The sequence below is a fragment of the Neovison vison genome, chromosome 1, assembly GCF_020171115.1.
Source record: "Neovison vison isolate M4711 chromosome 1, ASM_NN_V1, whole genome shotgun sequence".
Taxonomy (NCBI): Eukaryota; Metazoa; Chordata; class Mammalia; order Carnivora; family Mustelidae; genus Neogale; species Neogale vison.
In genome coordinates this window covers 284374918-284394493 of record NC_058091.1, presented here as the reverse complement: position 1 = coordinate 284394493, position 19576 = coordinate 284374918, and the positions used below count along the sequence as shown (strand labels likewise).

General features: G+C 41.4%; 1 protein-coding gene across 1 annotated transcript in view; it reads right to left on the bottom strand.

The window, feature by feature from the left end:
- Window positions 1-19576, bottom strand: part of PLCXD3 (phosphatidylinositol specific phospholipase C X domain containing 3) — a 173738-nt gene that overhangs the window by 51816 nt on the left and 102346 nt on the right. The window contains exon 2 of the mRNA XM_044232438.1: window positions 9534-10242. Coding sequence (XP_044088373.1) covers window positions 9534-10242 — 709 coding nt within the window. The remainder of the gene's footprint in view (window positions 1-9533; window positions 10243-19576) is intronic.

Genomic DNA, 19576 nt, shown 5'->3' with positions numbered 1-19576 from the left:
TCCCAGACATACAGATCAAGAGCCGGGAGATGTGTGCTCTCTACCATGAAGCCAAGTGTTAGTGTCTGTAGTGTTGGAGGTAGTATTTTCTTCCGAAATGCCACGGCCAGTTCGTCTGAGAAAATGTTGTATTTTCCGCTTTTTAAATTGTTGTTGTTCTATTGAAAATATTATGGAAGAAAATATTTTATTAACTGAATGTGATAAATTAAAAGTTGCAATGTCATTGCCTAGAGTGGTATCAATCAGCTATTTGAGCTTTATGTAAGAATTTTGCTAGGTGGAGTACAGGTAGAGCAACTCCTCTTCCTTTCACCTCTTGACAGAGAGGATTAGCTGATGCCCCTCACTTAGAGAAGTATTGGTACTTGTCAGAGTCACCCTTACTAATGAGTAGCTCAGTCATGCAAAGCTGGGTCTACCAAGTACAGCCAACACAAATGAGCCTTCAGGGGCACCCATTCAAACAAGGCCAAGACTAATATGCCTCCCCTTGCCCCCCAAAAAGGGCAAGAAAACAATTCAACTGTAAATGTAACAGTTGATTCTCACCTCCTGTTTCTTCCTGCCCTCAATAAGTTGTGAAATTTGGGGAAGTTGGCATGTTCACAAATATTAAAGGATCAGCAATTTCCTTTTCAAAACGCCGTGTTCTCATATTTCTTTCTCACTCCCAACCCCTTTGATGGTCACCACCTGGGATTCCAACCCTTGCGCAGTGAGATAGGCAGAAACTTAAGACTACAGGGAAAGAGTAGCCAGCTGACTGGGGGTAGGGCTCAATGCGGAGGGTTCGTGTTTTCAGCAGACAAACCCTGGGCTAGGGCATCACCAAACTCTTGGATTGGCTTCATTATCAAAATGGCCTGGGCTTCTGAATAGACAGGGCCTCATTTGTTTCCCTGAGAAAAACAACACAAGGGAAAAGCACAGGGAAAGCTGATTTCACACCAGAGGCTTTCAAAGCAAATGGAAATAAGTGCTATTTCTTCCTTGCTTTGCACTGGAAAGGGCGAAAAGAAACTTAAAAGCAACCCCTGACATCAGGAAGCTGGCCTATTATTCTCCTGTCCGACATGAACCACCTCCCAGAACACCAGCCTCAGACAACATTATCTGGGATAGTGAGACAGTGAGATAAAAAAGGATACTTTGTAATTTTGTCTAAGCACAGAAACAAGATCACCCCCAAAGTAACCAAACATCTACCTCTCTACCTCCCCACACTGAAATAAATGAGGCCGCTTCTCCTTTATCGATTATAATTTATCCTCTCTAACCCTATAGGTGAGACTTATGGAGGTACCCATTTACAGAATCAACCTCGCTTTCGGACAGCATCCTATCTAGAGAGAACCTTGTTTCCTTAAACGTTCCCCTAGGTCAGTCAGCCTAAGCCCCCATTCTATAGGGCTTACAAGTCCCTCCTAACAGCACTCACACACACGGATGACTCGTGGTTCCCAGTGGTGTGTGTTCTTTGCGGCAACAAGTAAGCTCAGCACGGTCAACTACGTAACTGTGTCTGGTGATTTGGCAATACTTCCTCTTCCCTCAGTTTTAGGAAAGGTCTCCCTAGAGTGGAGCTGGTCCCCTTAGATGAGCTTTCAGCAGGATGGACTTGCACTCCCCATCAGGAGCCCTGTAGGCACACGGCAGAAAGGGGAGAAAAGGCCTGAAGTCCTCCTCCTTGTACCCCAGTATGGGGCCTGTGCCGTCCACATCTGGTCCACCTCACTTCTCGAGTCAGACACCACTTACTAACGTGTCTACTGACAGGACCTTTTACAGCTCATTCCAAATACAGACAAGCCTCCCTGCCCGCTCAGTCGCTGGCTGAGGTCCCCAGATTATTGTGCCACAACCCAATTGACTAAACGCCCTGCTGCGGGCCTCTCCGTCTTCATTTGCCCACCACCAACCCAACTGCTCTCAGCTTTTTGGGCGTTCCAGCCACACCCTTTGTTCGTTCCTTTTCAGATGTTAAACTCAATCTGCCCAGCAATTCCCCATAAGAAAACTGATATCCAGAGAGATTGAAGTGGGTGAACCTCTATCCTACGCCATGCTTTTAAGAAAAGTATATGTATTTTCCTTCCCTTCCCCCTACACATACTTCCTTTCTCTCTCTCTCACACACACACACCCCTGGACATGTACACCCTCCCTTCCTTCCTCTCTCTCTCTCTCTCATACACACACACACACACACACACACACACACAATCTTCACCAGGCGCTGAATGGACACCTGACTTCCCAACAGCTGGACATCCGCTCTCATCTTTGACTTTCCTGACACGGATAATGAAAGGTTCCTGCCTGCATTCACCTGTACTTCAATCATACAACACCAGCAGAATGAAGACAAGAGAGAGCTCTTATGTACACTCTTGCTTTAAAAGTTCTTAGGTCAAAAGTTGGGAAACAGAGAGAGTTACAGATAGCCCTCCCTCCAGTCATACCTCAGCAGGATCCAGGCTGAAGTCACTTGTGAGTCACATGGCTTCATGGTTAGAAGTTGTTAGAGAATCTTCTTTTTTACTGTTTGAAATCAGGACTGGGGAGGCCACGGGGTTGCAAAGTGCTGTAATGTTCATTGGGTTTGGTGGGAGACACCAAGCCTCAGAGTTGCTAAGGCTTCTTGCAAAGGAATGTGCTTCTGAGCCCAAGGGATGGAAGGCTCCCTCCCCTAAGACTTGTCCATGTTCCTGCAGCACCATCAACCAAGGACGGAGATAAGTGACATGAGACATCCTTTCATAAGAGATGATGCATGAGAGAGAAGAGCAGAGGACTGGTTTTCGGGACATCAGTGCCGAGCAGCTCTACTTTAGTGACAGAACAAATCTGGCGGGGTCTGTGGGTAGTGAGGTTATGGCTAAGATTTAAGGAAGACCTACCGGAACCTGGTGTTGGAAAAGGATGGATAAATCTCGGGCTTAACTCTTTCCAGGTTTCCTAAAGCCAAGTTTATGTGTTGCGGGGGATGGTTGAGGTGCAGTTTGCTACTCAAAGAAGGGCTCACCTGGAGTCTGTTAGAAACGTAAAATTCTGATAGCGCTGCCATAAACATTGGGGAGCATGTGCCCATCCAGCAGCAGTGTCCACCACGACAGCCAAACTACAGAGAGAGCCGCAAGGGTCCATCGGATGATGAATGGATAAAGATGGGTGTCTGCATACAATGGAGTATTACTCAGCCATCCAAAAAGTATGAGATCGTGCCATTTGCAACGACCCCAGATGGAGCAAGAGTGTGTTATGCTAAGTGAAATAAGTCAGGGAGAGACAAACATAGGACTTCACTCATACTTGGAATTTTACAAACAAAACAGGTGACCATAAGGGAAGGGAAGGAAAAATAAAATAAGATAAAAACAGAGAGGGAGGCAAACCATAAGACTCTTCACTAGAAAGAACAACCCAAGGGTTGCTGGAGGGGAGAGAGGTGGGGATGGGCACTCACTTGGGATGAGCGCTGGATGTTTATGTGTAAGTGATGAATCACTAAATTCTACTCTGCAAACTAATACTACCCTATATGTTAAGTAACTTGAATAAACTCTCCATAACTATGGCCCCTTGGCCAAGAGGCTTGCTTTCCGGATGCTTCCTTCTGATTTACAAGCCTGACTTCTCCTTCTACTCATTCAAAGGACCTAGATTTTGAATTGATCCTAGCACTGGTTCAAGTCTCACCTGAACAAATTATTTAGCACTTTTGACCTTCAGTTTCTTAAATTGCAAATTGAGAATAAAACCTGTTGAATAAATGTCACCTCCCATAAGTACATGTTGAAGAAATGAAATCTTATGATGAAAGCATCTTACAAATGGGGATTATTCTAATACGGATCTTCCATACTCTCCTTGATATTCTTTCTCTGCAGGCATACATAGCCCAAGGAGGCAGCTCTCTCTTTTACTGAACAGACTAATCCTTTATCAGCTGTTCCATGGGTGCACTGACCTAGTTGGGGGCATGGCCCCAGGGGGGCAGAGCCAGAAAGCCACTCCTCATGGAGACTGGTGCTCTCTCCTGTCACCCTGAGCTGTCTTTGAACCATTTGGAGTCTCCACCCTTCGTGAGTTTCCTAAAATTCCTCAGAGGACGGGTGCTGCTGGTGAACAACTTCCCAGGGATCAGCCCCACCCTGCTGGGTCCCAGCAGTGAGAGGGTGAACTGGACAGCAGAAGTGTTGTGTGAGTTGTGGTTGTGAGCTGGGGTGTGTCCCCTTTACATGGAAATATTAGAATTTATTGTGTTCATAAGGCAGAAAGAGCCCAGGAAAGGCCAGCTCTGCACAAAATCCATGGCCCATCTGCAGACTTAACCTCTGACCTCTCAAGGCAAGGTTCCAGGGCACCTTGTTACATTTCACACAGTGTAGACTGAGAGCCGGCTTGCCCTTCCGTGTTGATGCCTGCAGCCTGATGTTCTCTGGTCCTCTCCAGTCTTCCTGCCCATCCTCTGTCTTCATCCCTCCCTGGGGTGTCGAGGACAGAATTCTGCCTCTTAAGCCAAGAGACCTGGATTTAATCCCATCTTTGCTGCCAGTTGCCTCTATTACTTGGGCAATTATTTAGCATTCCTCTGGCCTCAATTTCCTTACTCAATGCAAACAGTCAAATTGGTACAAGGCAATGAGGCACAAGGCAAGGGCACAAGGCAATGAGGATTAAGCCAAGTCATCTTTAAGTTCCTTTCCTTTCTGTTATTTGGTGGTGTGGCTCCCATGAGCCCCCACGACAGCATTCTACCTGGGTATGCTTTCTTGAGGAAAAGCCAAACGCTTCAAAGCTTCTCTTCTCATAGCCTTGTCCATCCCAGCTGTGGCTCACTTGACCTTCCCAAACCCCTGGACGTGACTCTGCCTTCCAAGATGACAGATAACGTATTATACGTACCACTGTTAAGAAATGTGGATTTTACCTAGTTTGCAGGAGGAAGCATAGAACTTGGAGTCAAATCAACCCAAATAATGAGCTAGCTTTGTCAAACTAATATGGGAAATTTAAGCAAGGTACTAGACATTTCTGAGGATCGGTTTTTCATCTCTAATGTATCTAATAATACCTACCTTGTTGGAAGGAAGACTGAACAGATACAATTTGTGGAAAGCATGTAGCACTTTGCCTGGGACATGATGTGGACTCAACAAACATAGTCGCCTTTATTTTCTCAGTTGGGTCACACGGATGCTTATTAACAACCAACCAACAATCAATTACATCCTGAAAATTCTATCCTATCCTCAAGGCAATGATTATGATAATAAGAGATAATGGTCAGGGCAGTTGGCACAGTATTAAGCAGATGTGGAACTCTTAAAACAGATGATCACCAACCATCATCATCATCATCTAAATTGTTGGCCTGTTTAAACACTGTCTAAATTAATTCAGTATCAATTTACTTCTCAAGACGTATTGCTTCTTGAATATTCTGACAGGTGGTCTAACTGACTTTTTTTTTTTTTTAAACGAACAAAACCTATAATTTAATAAACCTCAACAAATTAGGGAAGGACTTGACTCAAGTTGCACACCTTCTTTTTAAGAATGTGTGAATTCCGTGGGGGTGAGGTGCAAAAGCTGGTGTTTGAAAAATAAATTAAAAATAGGTCTTTAAGAAATTAAAATCTGTGTCTTTTGGCATTGCTAAAATGTGGAAAATGCATTTGCAGTATTTGGAACCAGTGGCCGGATTGAAAGCCACACTACCTGAATGCGGGCTGACTTCAGTTTCCCTGAAAACCACCCACAGCTTCAAACACTGTTTTCTAAATGCACGTGCTTAGAGTTTTGTTAGCCACAAAATTAGGCGTAATAAAAAAGTGATAGGGAAACTAGTCCAGTGAAGGATCTTAGGACTGTAGGGTTTTAGAGCTGGAAAGTATCTTGGAGATAGTCTAGGGCAAACTCCAAATTTTGCAGATGAAAATACTTAAGCCCCAGAAAGGTCTTAAAATCGCCTAGTAACTTCTCCTTTGGTGGCAAAAGAGAGTCTCATTACATCTTTTGGTGTTAACAGAGGACTTTCTGAATGAGCAGATTTGTGCACAATAGCAAGAGGAAAATGGCAGAAAGTTGTCTTTGTGGGCTTTATCACTTGATGAGGAAAGAGAAGCAATATGTCCCTGGGGAATCAAGTGTTCTTTCACCGACTGTTTCAGAGGTAAGTAAATTACCTTTGCAAGGCACTATCCACGGACAGACAATGACCTTTTCCTATAACCCTCGCAGACAGCTGAAATATGTCAAATTAAATCAAAACAAAACCTGAGTTTCACACATATATCATATGCAGAATACAGGCAATGTAATTTGTTTACAAGGAGGTCTTTCTAGTACTTCTGAGGCAAATTCTGTTCATCCTGGCCAGGTTCAGATACATTTGCAAATTGTTTGCAGGTAATTTGCATAATCCTAGAGAGAAGAAAAAACTATCCATAGGGTCTTCATTTCAATTTATTAGATTTTTTTTCTTCCCACCATCCTCCCCACCCTCCACTTCTTTCCTCCTTTCAATGACAGAGCTCTACTCTGCCAGAGAAGTAAGCCAGTGGCAAGTGAAAAGTTCTGAATTAGAGCAGATGCCTGAGGACAGTTTTTCAAAATCAATTCCATGGGCTGTTAATAAGTGCTATCTGGAAAAAAAAATTAAGTGCTTGCACAACATTGCATTAGTTCAATTTAAATAGGATTATTCACTAAAATGCTTGTTAGTGCCTTTTATATGCTAAAGATTGTGAATATTTTGAGACAGTTGTGTAGATATATAATTTTCAGTACTTTATTTGATCTTTTTCCCACAAATCCTGCTTCACTAACCCTGTGCTATAGCATAATTAACCAAAGAGCAGTTCAAGTTATAACTTGCAGAGACCTAGGTGCATGAAACACCACAGGGAGAAAAATGAAAGTCATCTATTCCTTGAGTAGATTTTTCTTCTTGACTACCCAAAGGCTATTCCCTACACAGGTAAAATCAGGGTATGGTTCTTGGCCAAATGCAAAGCAGGCATAATATAGGGAAAAGTGTTCTCCTAAATATAGAATCAGGCAACAGAAGGTAAAGCTGGAAGGGCTATGGGAAGACTCCTTTCATGACCAACGTGTAAAATTTTAGAAATGAAGCTTCCTTCATTAAAGATGTAGTGAGAATAAGGAATATTGGAGTTGGCTGAGTCTCAGACCCCTCTTGCCTCTTCCCCACCTCTAGTAAGTCCTCAGGAATTCCTCAAGATCTGGGGCCTCCGTGGTATGGTTGAGAACAGCAAATTCTTATATGTATATGTTATAACTCCCTCATTTTTAAGGGTATAAGGGAGGTGGTAAGTTGTTATTTACCAAAACATGAACTTTCATAGAAGGTATGTTGTTAAATAGAAAACCTTCTTGGTTTGATGAACACTCTGATGGGACTAGCGGAGACTTAGGGCCAGAAGAGAGGTGAATAATTTGGAAAAATAATCTAGAGTGTGGCATCTCCAAGACAATGTGGGGGTAGGGGAAGAAAAGAGATGAGAAAAGACAAGGAGAAGAAAGTGGAAGAGAAGTTTCAGCCGTAAGACCCAAGGATGGGGTTCAAGTCATACAGATGTCTCTGGGGTGAGATATCCCAGGCCAGAATATTTGTACTTACAGGCAATTCTAAAATGCAATTTTAAATTATCTGTATTATCATAATTATAAAACCTACCCTGTTGCCTCAAATTCTCAATAAAGCCTAAAAATAATTGTGGAAATTGAGCAAGAAGTGAATTTCATGTCTCCGGTTCTACAGGGACGTGGACAAGCCACATGAGACAATCAAATCCATCACTTTATGGAAAATGATGTAATGCAGAAGCAGAAAGGGCTCATATTGTATACATAACTCTAAAGGAAGCCTCCCCAGCTCCTCCCCTAAATCCCTGTGTCTTTGTCTCCTGATTCTGTAAATGTCTACATCACTTGTTCTACTTCTCAAGAAGAAACTTTATCCCTAACTCTTTTCTCCCATCATACCTCATAGCCAAATTGTCATCACAGAATCCTAATTTTTGTTGTGGCATACCTACCCTTCGGGGTTTCTCCCTTCCTCAGTGTAGCTTGCATCACCATGCCAAAACAGTGCTAATCACCTCCTCACTGTCCACTCTCTCCAGTCCTCTGCCTCCATGCTACACCAGTTATCTATCTAAAATGTAGATCTGGTCAAGTCACTATGACATTAAATGCCATTATCTACCTCCCTATTGTTCACAAGATGAGATCTTTATTTTAGCCTGGCTCAATGCTTTCTTGAATGTGCTCCTGCTCCACTGCAAGCTTCATCTACCATTCCCTACTCTATGTGCCATACTTTGAGGCCATCCATATCATTTCACCTCCTAACCTTCCCCCACCGCCCATCTCCTTGTCTTTCCCTACAAAGACCCGAAGCAAAATATCCATCCTCTATCTCCTTACCCCAATTCAAAATATCAACTAAAGTTAAAGATAAAAGTCTGATCAGAATTACATTTTACCTTCAGACAATACTTGCATTGTTTAGTACGAACTCAAAAGAATAAATGATATGTGCAATTCTGCACGTTGTATCACACTCATGGGAAAGAGCTAGAGATCTTTGGTGATTGCTCACATTGTATAGTTACAAGTAATCACCACTCCAACATACGTGGTTGGGCTTGACAAATGAAATATCCATACTCTGGAGAGTGATCCTTGCTTCTGGTATAGAGCAAGGACTAGAACAGAGAGTGAGAAGAATGGAATTTGCACCTTTATTTCCTCATTCATTGTCCAACTGGCCTTAAGCAAAACATTTCACATCTCTGAACCTCAGTTTTTATCTGAAAGACAACTTCCCGGGTTTGCTGTGCAGATCAAATGGAATTAGATATATAAAAAGATTCTGTGAGCGGGAGAGAAAAGGCTTTGTAATAAAGTGCTATACAAATGTGAAAAGGAGCGCTATGAAAAGATAACTGGACATGGAGTCAAGATGCATGGTGTTACGTGTTGTTCTGTGTCCTAGAAAAAAATGGGTTGAAGTCTTAATCCCCTGTACCCATTCCTAGGGCCCATTTGGAAGTAGGGTGTCGGCAGACATAGTAAGATGATATCATTAGAGTGGGCCCTAATGCAATATGCCTGGCCTTATAAGAAGACGAAACAGACACACATGGGGAGAATACCCCGTGAAGATACAGGAATGATGAATCTACCTACAAGCTAAGGAACACCAAGGATTGTCAACCATCACCAGAGTTCAAGGGAAGGCATGGAAAAGATGCTCCCTCAAAGCCGTCAGAAGGAGTGGGCCTTGCTGACACCTTGATTTCAGACTTTTAGTCTCTGAAACTGGGGAGACAGCAAGTTTCTCCTGTTTTAAGCCACCCAGTTTGTGCTATGTTGTGTGGCAACCCTAGGAAACTAATAATACACGTGAGTATAAATTTTAGCTCTGTCAGTTACCGGCTTTAAGAATGTGTGTTAAATTCCTTAAGCTTTTCCTCTTATACCTGAAGGACACTTACCTTTCTGTGATAGTCTCTCTGAGGCCACTGGCCACTCCTTTGACCACAGTGCTAGCTTTGGGGGTCAGCACCACCTGAGATATAAAAAACGAGCCCTTCTTTCTTCTCTCCGTGATGGATGCCTGAAGAAACTGGATCAGTTTTTCCGGGTCTGTGGTGTTGGCCCAGGGTGCTGGCATCATCTGCCCGGGCCAGAGAAAGGGCACTTCCAGAGCCACCGGACTGTGGTAGAAGACCAGCACTTGATAGTCTTTCTCCCACAGGTACTTCAGACTAACTTCCTGGGCAAAAATCGCTGGGCACATCTTGTTCCCATAGATGTCTTTCAGCATTTGGACCAGTTTTTCATGGTGATATTTCTGCATCCCATAAAAATGGTTGAAGTCCAAGAATACCACCTCCTTATGGTGATCTGTGAGGAATGCATTAATCTCCTCAAGGCCTTCATTGACTTTGGCACTGAACAAGCCATGAGCAAAGTAGAGTTCATTGTCGGGGTCTCTGGGCTTGGTGGAAATTCGAAGATCGAAATAACGGATCCCAGCTCCTAGTTGACCAGTAAAGTTCATTGTTTGAGTGGCTAACCATTTCCGCATCAGCTTTTTGGCTACAGTTCCAAACACAGAAACAAAATTCTGGACGGTTTCTGGCTGTTCAGGCCCTACTGGTGAGGCTTCATCAATGTAGAAGCTGAAGGAATCGTGAGATCCTAGAAAAATAACAAGGCATAATGTGGTTATAGTTCAGTCCTTTGTTCTTCCCAACTTCTTTCCCTCTTGCAAAATCCATCTCTCTCCCTTAAATGAATGAAAGGAAATAATAAGCAATATTTGCTTAGTTCGGTCTCAGGTCTTAAGAGGGTCCTTTTTATAGCCTATATAGCATGCATAGCACATCAACAGATCTGATTATAACATGATGTTCAAATTCCTTCTGATCAATATTATGAATAAAAACGATCACCTTCTACTTCTGTAAACAAAGAATTTAGTGTACGCATTAGGATTGTCTTTCCATACAGGGGGCATAAGTGACCATTTATAACATGGAATTTATGGGGATTCACTGGTTCCCAAATACTTTGTCTACTATCTTGTCCTCTCCCTCCACTTTTTTAAAAAAAATTTTTTTAAAGATTTTATTTATTTATTTATTTGACAGAGAGAGAGAGAGAGGGAAATCATAGGTAGATAGAGAGGCAGCAGAGAGAGAGGGGGAAGCAAGTTCCCTGCCGAGCAGAGATCCTAATGTAAGGCTCGATCCTAGGACCCTGAGATCACCAGCGAAGGCAGAGGTTTAACCCACTGAGCCACCCAGGTGCCCACTCCCCTTCCCTCCATTTTGAGTTGATTTTAACGGTAGATAACTGGTAGGTAACTTGTTTCAATGAATGGGCACTTGATCAACATATGAATTGCTACCTCATATTCTCTGGAAAGGACAAGAGGTCCCTATAGAGAAAGGGAGAAATAAGCAAGAGGACAGACAGTACGATGTTGATATATTTAACATCACTCCTGACCCTGCATTTGAACAATTATGAACTCAGATGAGGCCAATCACTTTTCACATATTGAATAAACAATTTTTCTTAGAGGTTAACAAAACGAACAGCATTAAAAAATTAACTGACAGACTATTTTCTTTGCAAATATTTCCTCTCAACAGTGAAAGCTCTCTTTGGAGTTGGCTTCCAAATTTGGAAGAATTTCTTCTAGAAAGAACGAGGTCAGCCTATTTAATTATGATTATTTTTTTTTTTTTTGGCTTTTACAAATACCAGAACTCCAGAAATGTAGCAACAAATGTACATGATTTGCCAGTAAATATAGAAGGCCATTTAAAATACCGTTGGACCTGTGAAGAAAAATTATTTCAAGTTTTAATTTTATTTTTTAAAGTCTCCTTTAATTCTTGGGCACAACCTACTAAACAGGTAAAATGAAATTAATGTATCCTAAATTTTTCACACATTAGTAAGGGCAGATATCATCATTCCCCATCCGTTATTCAGGCTTCCTCAGACCGTGTTGTCTTACTCCCGATTTAGTTCTCTCGAAATGAAAAAACACACACCTGGTTCTAGTTCCTACATTCCTCCCAGCCAGCACACACACACACACACACACACACACACTCCCCTTTCCCTTTAGCATCCATCACCTCAGGGCCTTTGCCTGATAAGCTATTTGAAGCCATTCCCGGCCCTCCAGCTCCCCGCCCCCCCCCGCCCCACCCAGTGGTGCAATATTTATCTTTGTCTATATTCCATATCGACATCAATTTCTATCTCTCTATGTACATCTACCCGTCTATGTCGAACATTAAACAGCCAAGAGGAAACACAAGAATATGAACTGCAGACACCTCTGTAAGTTGTTAGAGAAAATGTTTTGAAAAATACTTTAATACCTTAAAAATGATAACCTTTAAGATTTGGAACAGCTAACTCCTCAGAATTATTAGATTTTTTTAAACAATGCAAAGTAACCCGAAAATACAGAAATGCCATGTTTAATTTAATCTGGTACTATCTGATCTATTTATCTTTAGTACATGGTATGGGGAGAAAATGTCAGCATTTTCTGAATAAGCAGAACTGGCAGTTGGGATCTGGCATTGGCAAATTTTAGCAGGGATTTAAATTGTTGCATATCGATTTATTAGTTGCTGTTCAGCCAATTGCTAATATAAATGAAAAAGCTGAACAAACGGTACTGTGGATCAATATACAGAGAAAATAGGTTTAAAGAAAGAAAGAAAAAGGAGAGTTTAAGAAGAGCTATCATCAAATGTTCTAGGATTAAAATAGGTACAAATGAATAAATAAACCTTCAAAATAAGGGTTAATTTATAAAATTAAAAGAAAAATAGAAGTTAATTTCCAAGCACATGAAAAAAAAAAGGTGGATGAAAACAATTGTTTACCTCCATAATCTAGTAGAAGACATGACTGGAAGAAAGGAGAAAGGGAATTAAATATGACTAGGTTTCTTTTTCCAGAAATGAGTGACTCTTTATTTTCAGTATGACTTTAGTTTCACTGTTCTGACATGTGGCTATCTGGCAAATTGAAAAACAAAACAAAACCTAGGAAATTCACCAATTTTGAAAATCCTATGAAAGACATTAGTCTCTAGTTAAATTATTTGTTGACATTTCAGGAAAATATAAGATCAAAATAAGGCAATGTTAAAAGAAAAATTAGAAACAGCTGTCGGTAGAAACCATTGGTGCCCCCACTAATATTTGTTCTAAGCTAGAAGACTCTGAGGTCCATGTCCAGCATTTGGTGCAGAATGAGGCACCAGATGCAAGCATTACTTGGAGGGAAGAATTAAATCTTCAATCAATACAAAACACTATCTTTGCATTTGGGGAAAAAATACGTAATTTAATGTTGGCCAAAAAAGGAATATCTTTATGGCTTTTGATTTCATTTGGAATAGTAATTCCTCCCCAATTTCAATACTTTCACTAAACCATAAAATTTTCTATTTGTTTGAATATAAAACAAAAATACAATGGTATTTTAGGACTTTCAGTAACAGAAGAAAAGCCTGGCCCCACCATGGTTCTTTAAAATCAGAGAGCCCTGACCACAAGAGTGCTAAGCGTTATTTCTTCGGTTCTTGGTTGCCTCCACAACCTTTCTGCCTTATCTGGTCTTAGATATTTTGCATCTACACTGGTTCAGTATTCCTGGACTCCTCACCTCTTACTTTTTCTTGTCTACAGCCCCAAACCTTACCCTGGACTTGATACTTAATGCTGCTACCCTGATTCTAAACTTAGCCTCTCAATTTTAGGTTTGATTTGCCTTCTCCACTCCGAGAAGAGCTGCTCACTCCCACTTTGAACCCATAATAACCAAGTTCATTTGCTCTGGCTCTGAATAAGTTAACGGAGTGAAAGAGGTCATTTTTCATTTCTTTGAAACAAGCACTTTTATCATTTTCTCCTCAGTCTGCTAAATCATTCCTTCATTCAGGCAGTAGACATGCTTCTAAAATAGACCCCAACAATCTGTGCACTCTGGCATTCATTACCCTCCTCCTTAAGCCCCACAGTAGGGGCCCAATCTGGTGACTTCTTTCTAATGAATTAAATAACACAAACATGATGGGATACCACAACTGAGATTAGGTAACAAAAGTTGTGACTTCCATCTTGCTACTCTCTCCCATGCTGACTTTGATGAAGCACAACACCATGTTGGAGAGACCCATGTGTCGAAGAACTGGAATGGCCTCCTGCCAATGACAAGCTAGGAAATACGGCCTTCAATCTAATAGCCCTCAAGGATTGGAATCCTGTCAACAGCCAATGGCTAAGCTTGGAAGCACATCCTGCCTGCGCCGCAAGGATCCTGATTTGTAGCCTTGTGAGACACCCTAAAGCAGAGAATACAGTTAAGTCTTGCCTGGATTCCTGACCCATAGAAACTACATTATTTTAAGTGATTAAGTTTTGGGATAAATTGTTACACAGCAACAGTTAACTAATACAGGCTATAACAACTCTTTTGCATCAACAAAGGGATTTGAGGCCTATAGACCCAACTGCCTAATATAAGAACTTGGAATTTTACTACATATGTGGTGAACATAGCATAACATACAGAGTTAAATCACTATATTGTACACCTGAAACTAATGTAACATTGTGTCAACTATACTCAAAATGAATGAATGAATAAATAAATACTTGAAATTTCAATGAAGGTAAATTAATTAAAAATGTTCATGTGCAGGGGCTTCTGGGTGGCTCAATCATTTAACTGTCTGACTTTTGATCTGGGTTCAGGTCATGATCTCAGAGTCATAAGATCAAGACCAGAGTCAAGCTCCATGCTGGACATAGGGTCTGCTTGGGATTCTCTCTCTCCCTCTCCCCCTGACCCTTCCTGTTCTCCACCCCCTGCTCATGCCCTTTATCTCTAAAAAAAAGTTCATGTTGCATCTCTCTATACTTGAAAGCAAGGCATCAGGTAAGAGAATGAAAAAAACAGAGTTGGTTTCAAGAATAAAAGGTCTTCCTGAATGTACAAATGGAGTTATTCCATTCTGCTTACTGTCATGAATGATCTTTGATGTCATCTGGTCTAACCAACTAGCATGCAACATCCATTTTATTAACTCAAAAATGTAAGGAATCTGTGTGATAAGCTCATTTTATGGTCTCCAGGAGCGTTGGACTTAGCTTCTCATCCTATCATGTCATGAGGTAGAAAAAATTCTAAGATGGCCCCCAAAACATCCACACCCTGAGTACAGATGCCCTGTTAAATTCCCTTCCCCTTGAGGGTGGTATATATGATGGGATATCATTCTAATGATTATGTTCTAGTATACAGAAAGGGAAAATTTCCTCAGATTAATCAATTGGCTTTGAGTTAACCAAAGAGAGATTATCCTATCCTGGGTGGGCCTGACCTAGGCAGGTAAACCCATAAAACAGAAACAACAAGTAGCAAGAGGGTTCTGTCTGTTTTAGAAAAGCAGTGCAGTGCTGTAGAGAGGGTCATATGGTCTTTGATGGGATTAATACCAAAGTGGTATGAAACTTACTTTAAGTTGAAAACATCTGAATAATCAGCAGCCACAAACAGAAACATTTATCTAAATTTAAGCAGAGTTTCTGAAAATACAGCTGCCAGTGACCTCTCTTGGTTGAGAACAGACTGACCCTAAGCACTAGGAAGTATAAATTCAGCTACTCATTATAACCTTCCACACTGGCCCACTGAAGCCCTGCCTGTCACCCTTTGGCTAAGTTTATTAGTTTAAGTTAATTTGGTTAAGCCTATTCTTCCTAGTTATTTAGTGGGTTACTCATCTCGGAGTGATCCTGCATGTACACTGTGCATGTGGAGATAAACCTCGTCTTTTCTCCTGGCAATCTAACAGCAATTAACTTTCAGACTGCCGATCACAGGACCCAAGCTGGGAAAGGAGAAGTGTTTCTCCCAACCCTGTGGAATCGTGGGCAGCTCCACGTGGAGCTTAAGGACCACAGCCCCACAACTCAAGGAACTAGATTCTGACAGCAAGCAGCAAGCTTGCTAGAGGAGCCTCAGCCTCCGATGATGAGATTACAGCCTTGGCCAACACTCAGATTTCGGTCTGATGCAGTCTGGCCTTCAGATTAAAGTAAGCTGGGTAATGAATGCTGTGCAAAATGGGTGTTGGGAGACAAGCCTCGAATTCGAGCTCAATCACAAACTCACCATTTAACCGATGGATCATCAGATTGTTAAGCTTTCTGGCCTTTGGTTTCCCCGTTTGCCAAATTAAAATACTCTCCATACCTACTCCATGGGATTCTTACAAAGAATAAATAAAATCATGTTGACCAAAGTTCCATAAAAAGACTATAAGCCTTAAATTACAGTTATTTTCTTGGGGTGGCATCCCTAGTCACGAAAACATAGATTCAGTTGTGACCAAGAAAACATTACTTAGATTAATATACATTGGGACAGCTGTGCAAGTTCAGATGGGAGGGAAGACAAGAAAGGAAATTATTTAAATTGTAGGACTTAGGTTTGTAAATGTTTCTTGAAAACAAGGTTCATCTTTACTATTTGTCTAAGATTTTAGCAGATATTGAGCAATCAAATTTACCCCATTCCCTTGTTGCTTTGAACAGCAACTAAATATTTACATTCTGCCATCTTCTTATACTAAATACTAACCCTCCTGAATTCAGTATCTTCCCACTGTTATCTATACAGGTTCTCCGGGATGGACTTCTGGTTGGTCCCTTGATTTGGCCATAGTTCCATTTCAAATTGTACAAAATTATAGGCTTAATAAACATCAAAGAGAAGGTATCAAGTCAATTTCATCTGTGAACCTTCAGAACAAAAGCCTTCAGAACAAGATGCTAGGGTTGGATGTGCCCATGGATGTGCAATTCCAATATCTTTATCTTGACCTTAGACTTCAGGCTCTGACTCAATCAGAAGAAGAACCACTCCCCTCCTTGCTCTGCAGAGCACTGAGCTTGCTTGCAAATTCATGGATGGCATGCCACGCTTCCCTCTCCCGGCCCATTTTATTCCTGTCGTTTGGCACAGTGCTGAGGTTTTCAAGACTCCTGCTGTCTGGTAACAGGTTTCTTGCATATTTGATACTTTGATACCTTTTATGATAATAGAGCCAACACTCCAGGAATGAGGAAGCATATGTACCCTCCACCTGTGAACCAAAGGAAAACTGCTGGTTGAGGAACTGAAAGGGCAGATTTCATTTTTGAGGCCCTTTTCTAGGGTGGAGATAGGCGGGGGGCACAATCGCTACTTTCTATGGGAAGAGACACAGCTCTGGAGTGAAGTTTACCCTCTTGTCTTCCCTTTGTGAAATTCTTTTTTTTTTTTTTTTAAGATTTTATTTATTTCTTTGAGAGAGAGAGTGCACGTGTGTGCTAGGGCAGGAGCGGGGGAGGGGTAGAGAGAGAGGGAGAAAAGCAGGTTCTCTGATGAGCAGGGAGTCCAATGCAGGCCTCCATCCCAGGAGCCCTGGATCATGACCTGAGCCGAAGGCACACACTTAGCCAACTGAGCCACCCAGGCTCCGTACTTTGTGAAATTCTTAATCCTAGTCTTCTTTTATGACCCATGTGTATTCCCTTCACTGTGACAAAGAATTTTTTCACTCATGGTGGCTTTCCTTTCTCCTGAATTCATAGTCCTTTTGGTCTGCAGTCTCCCCTCATCAGCTAGGAACTTATTTTAGATATTGTTATTAACACTTAATCATGTTCATTAAATATTTTCTTTTTGTATCTAGCTTTCCACCTGCAAACCCTCCTCTCTACACACACATGTAGGCACACACTATAGGCAGATTATAAACTTCCTAAAAAGAAAAAAACAAATTCTAAGCCTTATAATTCCGTGTCCACTACCACACCTGATTTTATGTATATAAAACTTTTGGAAGTCAATGGGTCAAAATCATTCATACAGGATATTCTGTGAAGGTGAAATAACTAATTCTAATTGTCATTTTTACAGATTAGGCCATTTTTCTTTACCATTTCCCCTCAAATTTCTCAGGAGATTAGTGTACACACCCTGGCTCTCTTTCCCCAACTTCCGTTCCATCTCTCATCCACTGTGATCTGACTATCATTGTTGCCACTCATTTCAATCCTCTGTGAAATATCATTGATGATGACAACAGAAAACCTTTGAGCCACTTTTGTGACCTCATTCTGAAGTCCTCCCACAGACTCAGCAGGCATTCAGCTAATGCTTGTAACTCAGCAACAATTTAATTGTTGAATAAGCCAATGAGTGAATCCTGCTCAGCCTTTCTGGAACATTTGACACTGCTAATGCTCCCTTCTTGAAATCTTTTCCTCCTTTGGCTTTTGGGACATGGCTCTTGCTTAGTTTCTCTATACTCTCTGTGATTGTCCTTTCTCAGTCTCCTTCATGACCTTTCATTGTTCTTCCAGTTCCTAAATGAGGTTAGCCAAAACCCTATTCCAGCTCTACTCAAGCCACCAAAGTGACTCCATGCTTTTTCCTCAGGTAATCTCATCCACTTCTTTGGCCTCATGCCTTTAATAGGTGGACCATGAACTGATACCATCTCCTCTGACCTGCATTCCATACCCCCTGACTGCCAAGCAGGCAACTGAATTTCATCCTTTCATGGGAATCTTAAACTTAAAATCTTCCAGGTGACCCTTAGAATCTTCCTCTTCCAAACTGCTCCTTTTTGGGTGCCCCCTAACATAATTATCTTATAATCCTTCTACCTCATTCTTGGGTTAATCGTCAATTCTTACCTGCCTCTCAAACCTCATATTTGATCGGTCTTACAGTCCCATTATATTGGCCTTCAAATCTTCTCTCAGACGGGCTTTCTTCTTTTCTGTTCCAGTGGCCTGGTTTCCTGTTGGGGCCACTAAAATAGCTTTCGGGTATGACTCCCTTGATCCCAGCTACCACCATCCCACCCTCCTCAAAGGTTTTACCTTGTCTTGGCCTCTAGAATAGATTTAGTCTTAGAGAAAAGATACAGTGGATCCCAGCTAAATACACTGGTATTCATCAGCAAGTTCCTCTTGCTTTCTGTCCTATTTTCATTCACAGGAATTTTGATTCAGTAACTTATATCTAAGTGTCCAACTCTTCTAGGGAAATTATCTGCTCTTATAACCCCCTGCAACTCCGACAGGGACTGAAATCTCATCCCTAAATGGTAGAGTGGTAATGAGAACCTGTTTATCTGTTGAGTTATCTGCCTATTGGTATTCCTTTAATACCCTTCAGTGCATTCTCCAGAGTACTCATTAGCGAGCTCCATTCCCTGTTACCTCGTACTAAATCCCTACACACAACCTTTTGTGCAGACTTTGGCCTTGAGAGGCCACAAACCTGACTGATAGCATAGGGACATCAGCGCATGATCCTCTCGGCAGGTAGATCGGTAATGCCCATCCCTGATAGTACCTCAAATAAATAAACTCCACTCTTGGTTTCTAACTGTAACGGGGTAGAGAAAATACCTAGATTATGAAGACAATATTAATTCTCAAGTCACTTTTACTTGGTTTGGAAGTCAACCAGTTTTTTCCACTGTAAATACGTGATGCTCAATCTGAGAGAAAAAACAACAACAACAACTTTAAAATTAATTAGTTGGCTCTTACTTGACAACCTATAATTAATCTCATTAATTTACATTTACCCCATTAATTAAACTGATCAGTTACTGGGAGTTTTTTGGAGATAAAGACCAAACCTTGAAAGACAGGATCACTGCTTACTTCCAGCACATAATTGTACCCCAGTGCCCCAGCACACGATCAGGTCTTTGTGGACAATTCAAGAGATTTTGCATCAACAGAGATAATGGACAGTATGTATCAGAAACCAAAACACTTTTAGAATTGAACAGATAATTAAAAACCACACACTGGTAATACGTATACTTCCCCTGACAAAATAAATGTATAGAACATACATTTTCAAATAGTAAATCTGACATATCTTGCAGAACACTGAGATGAAACCCTTCATAAAA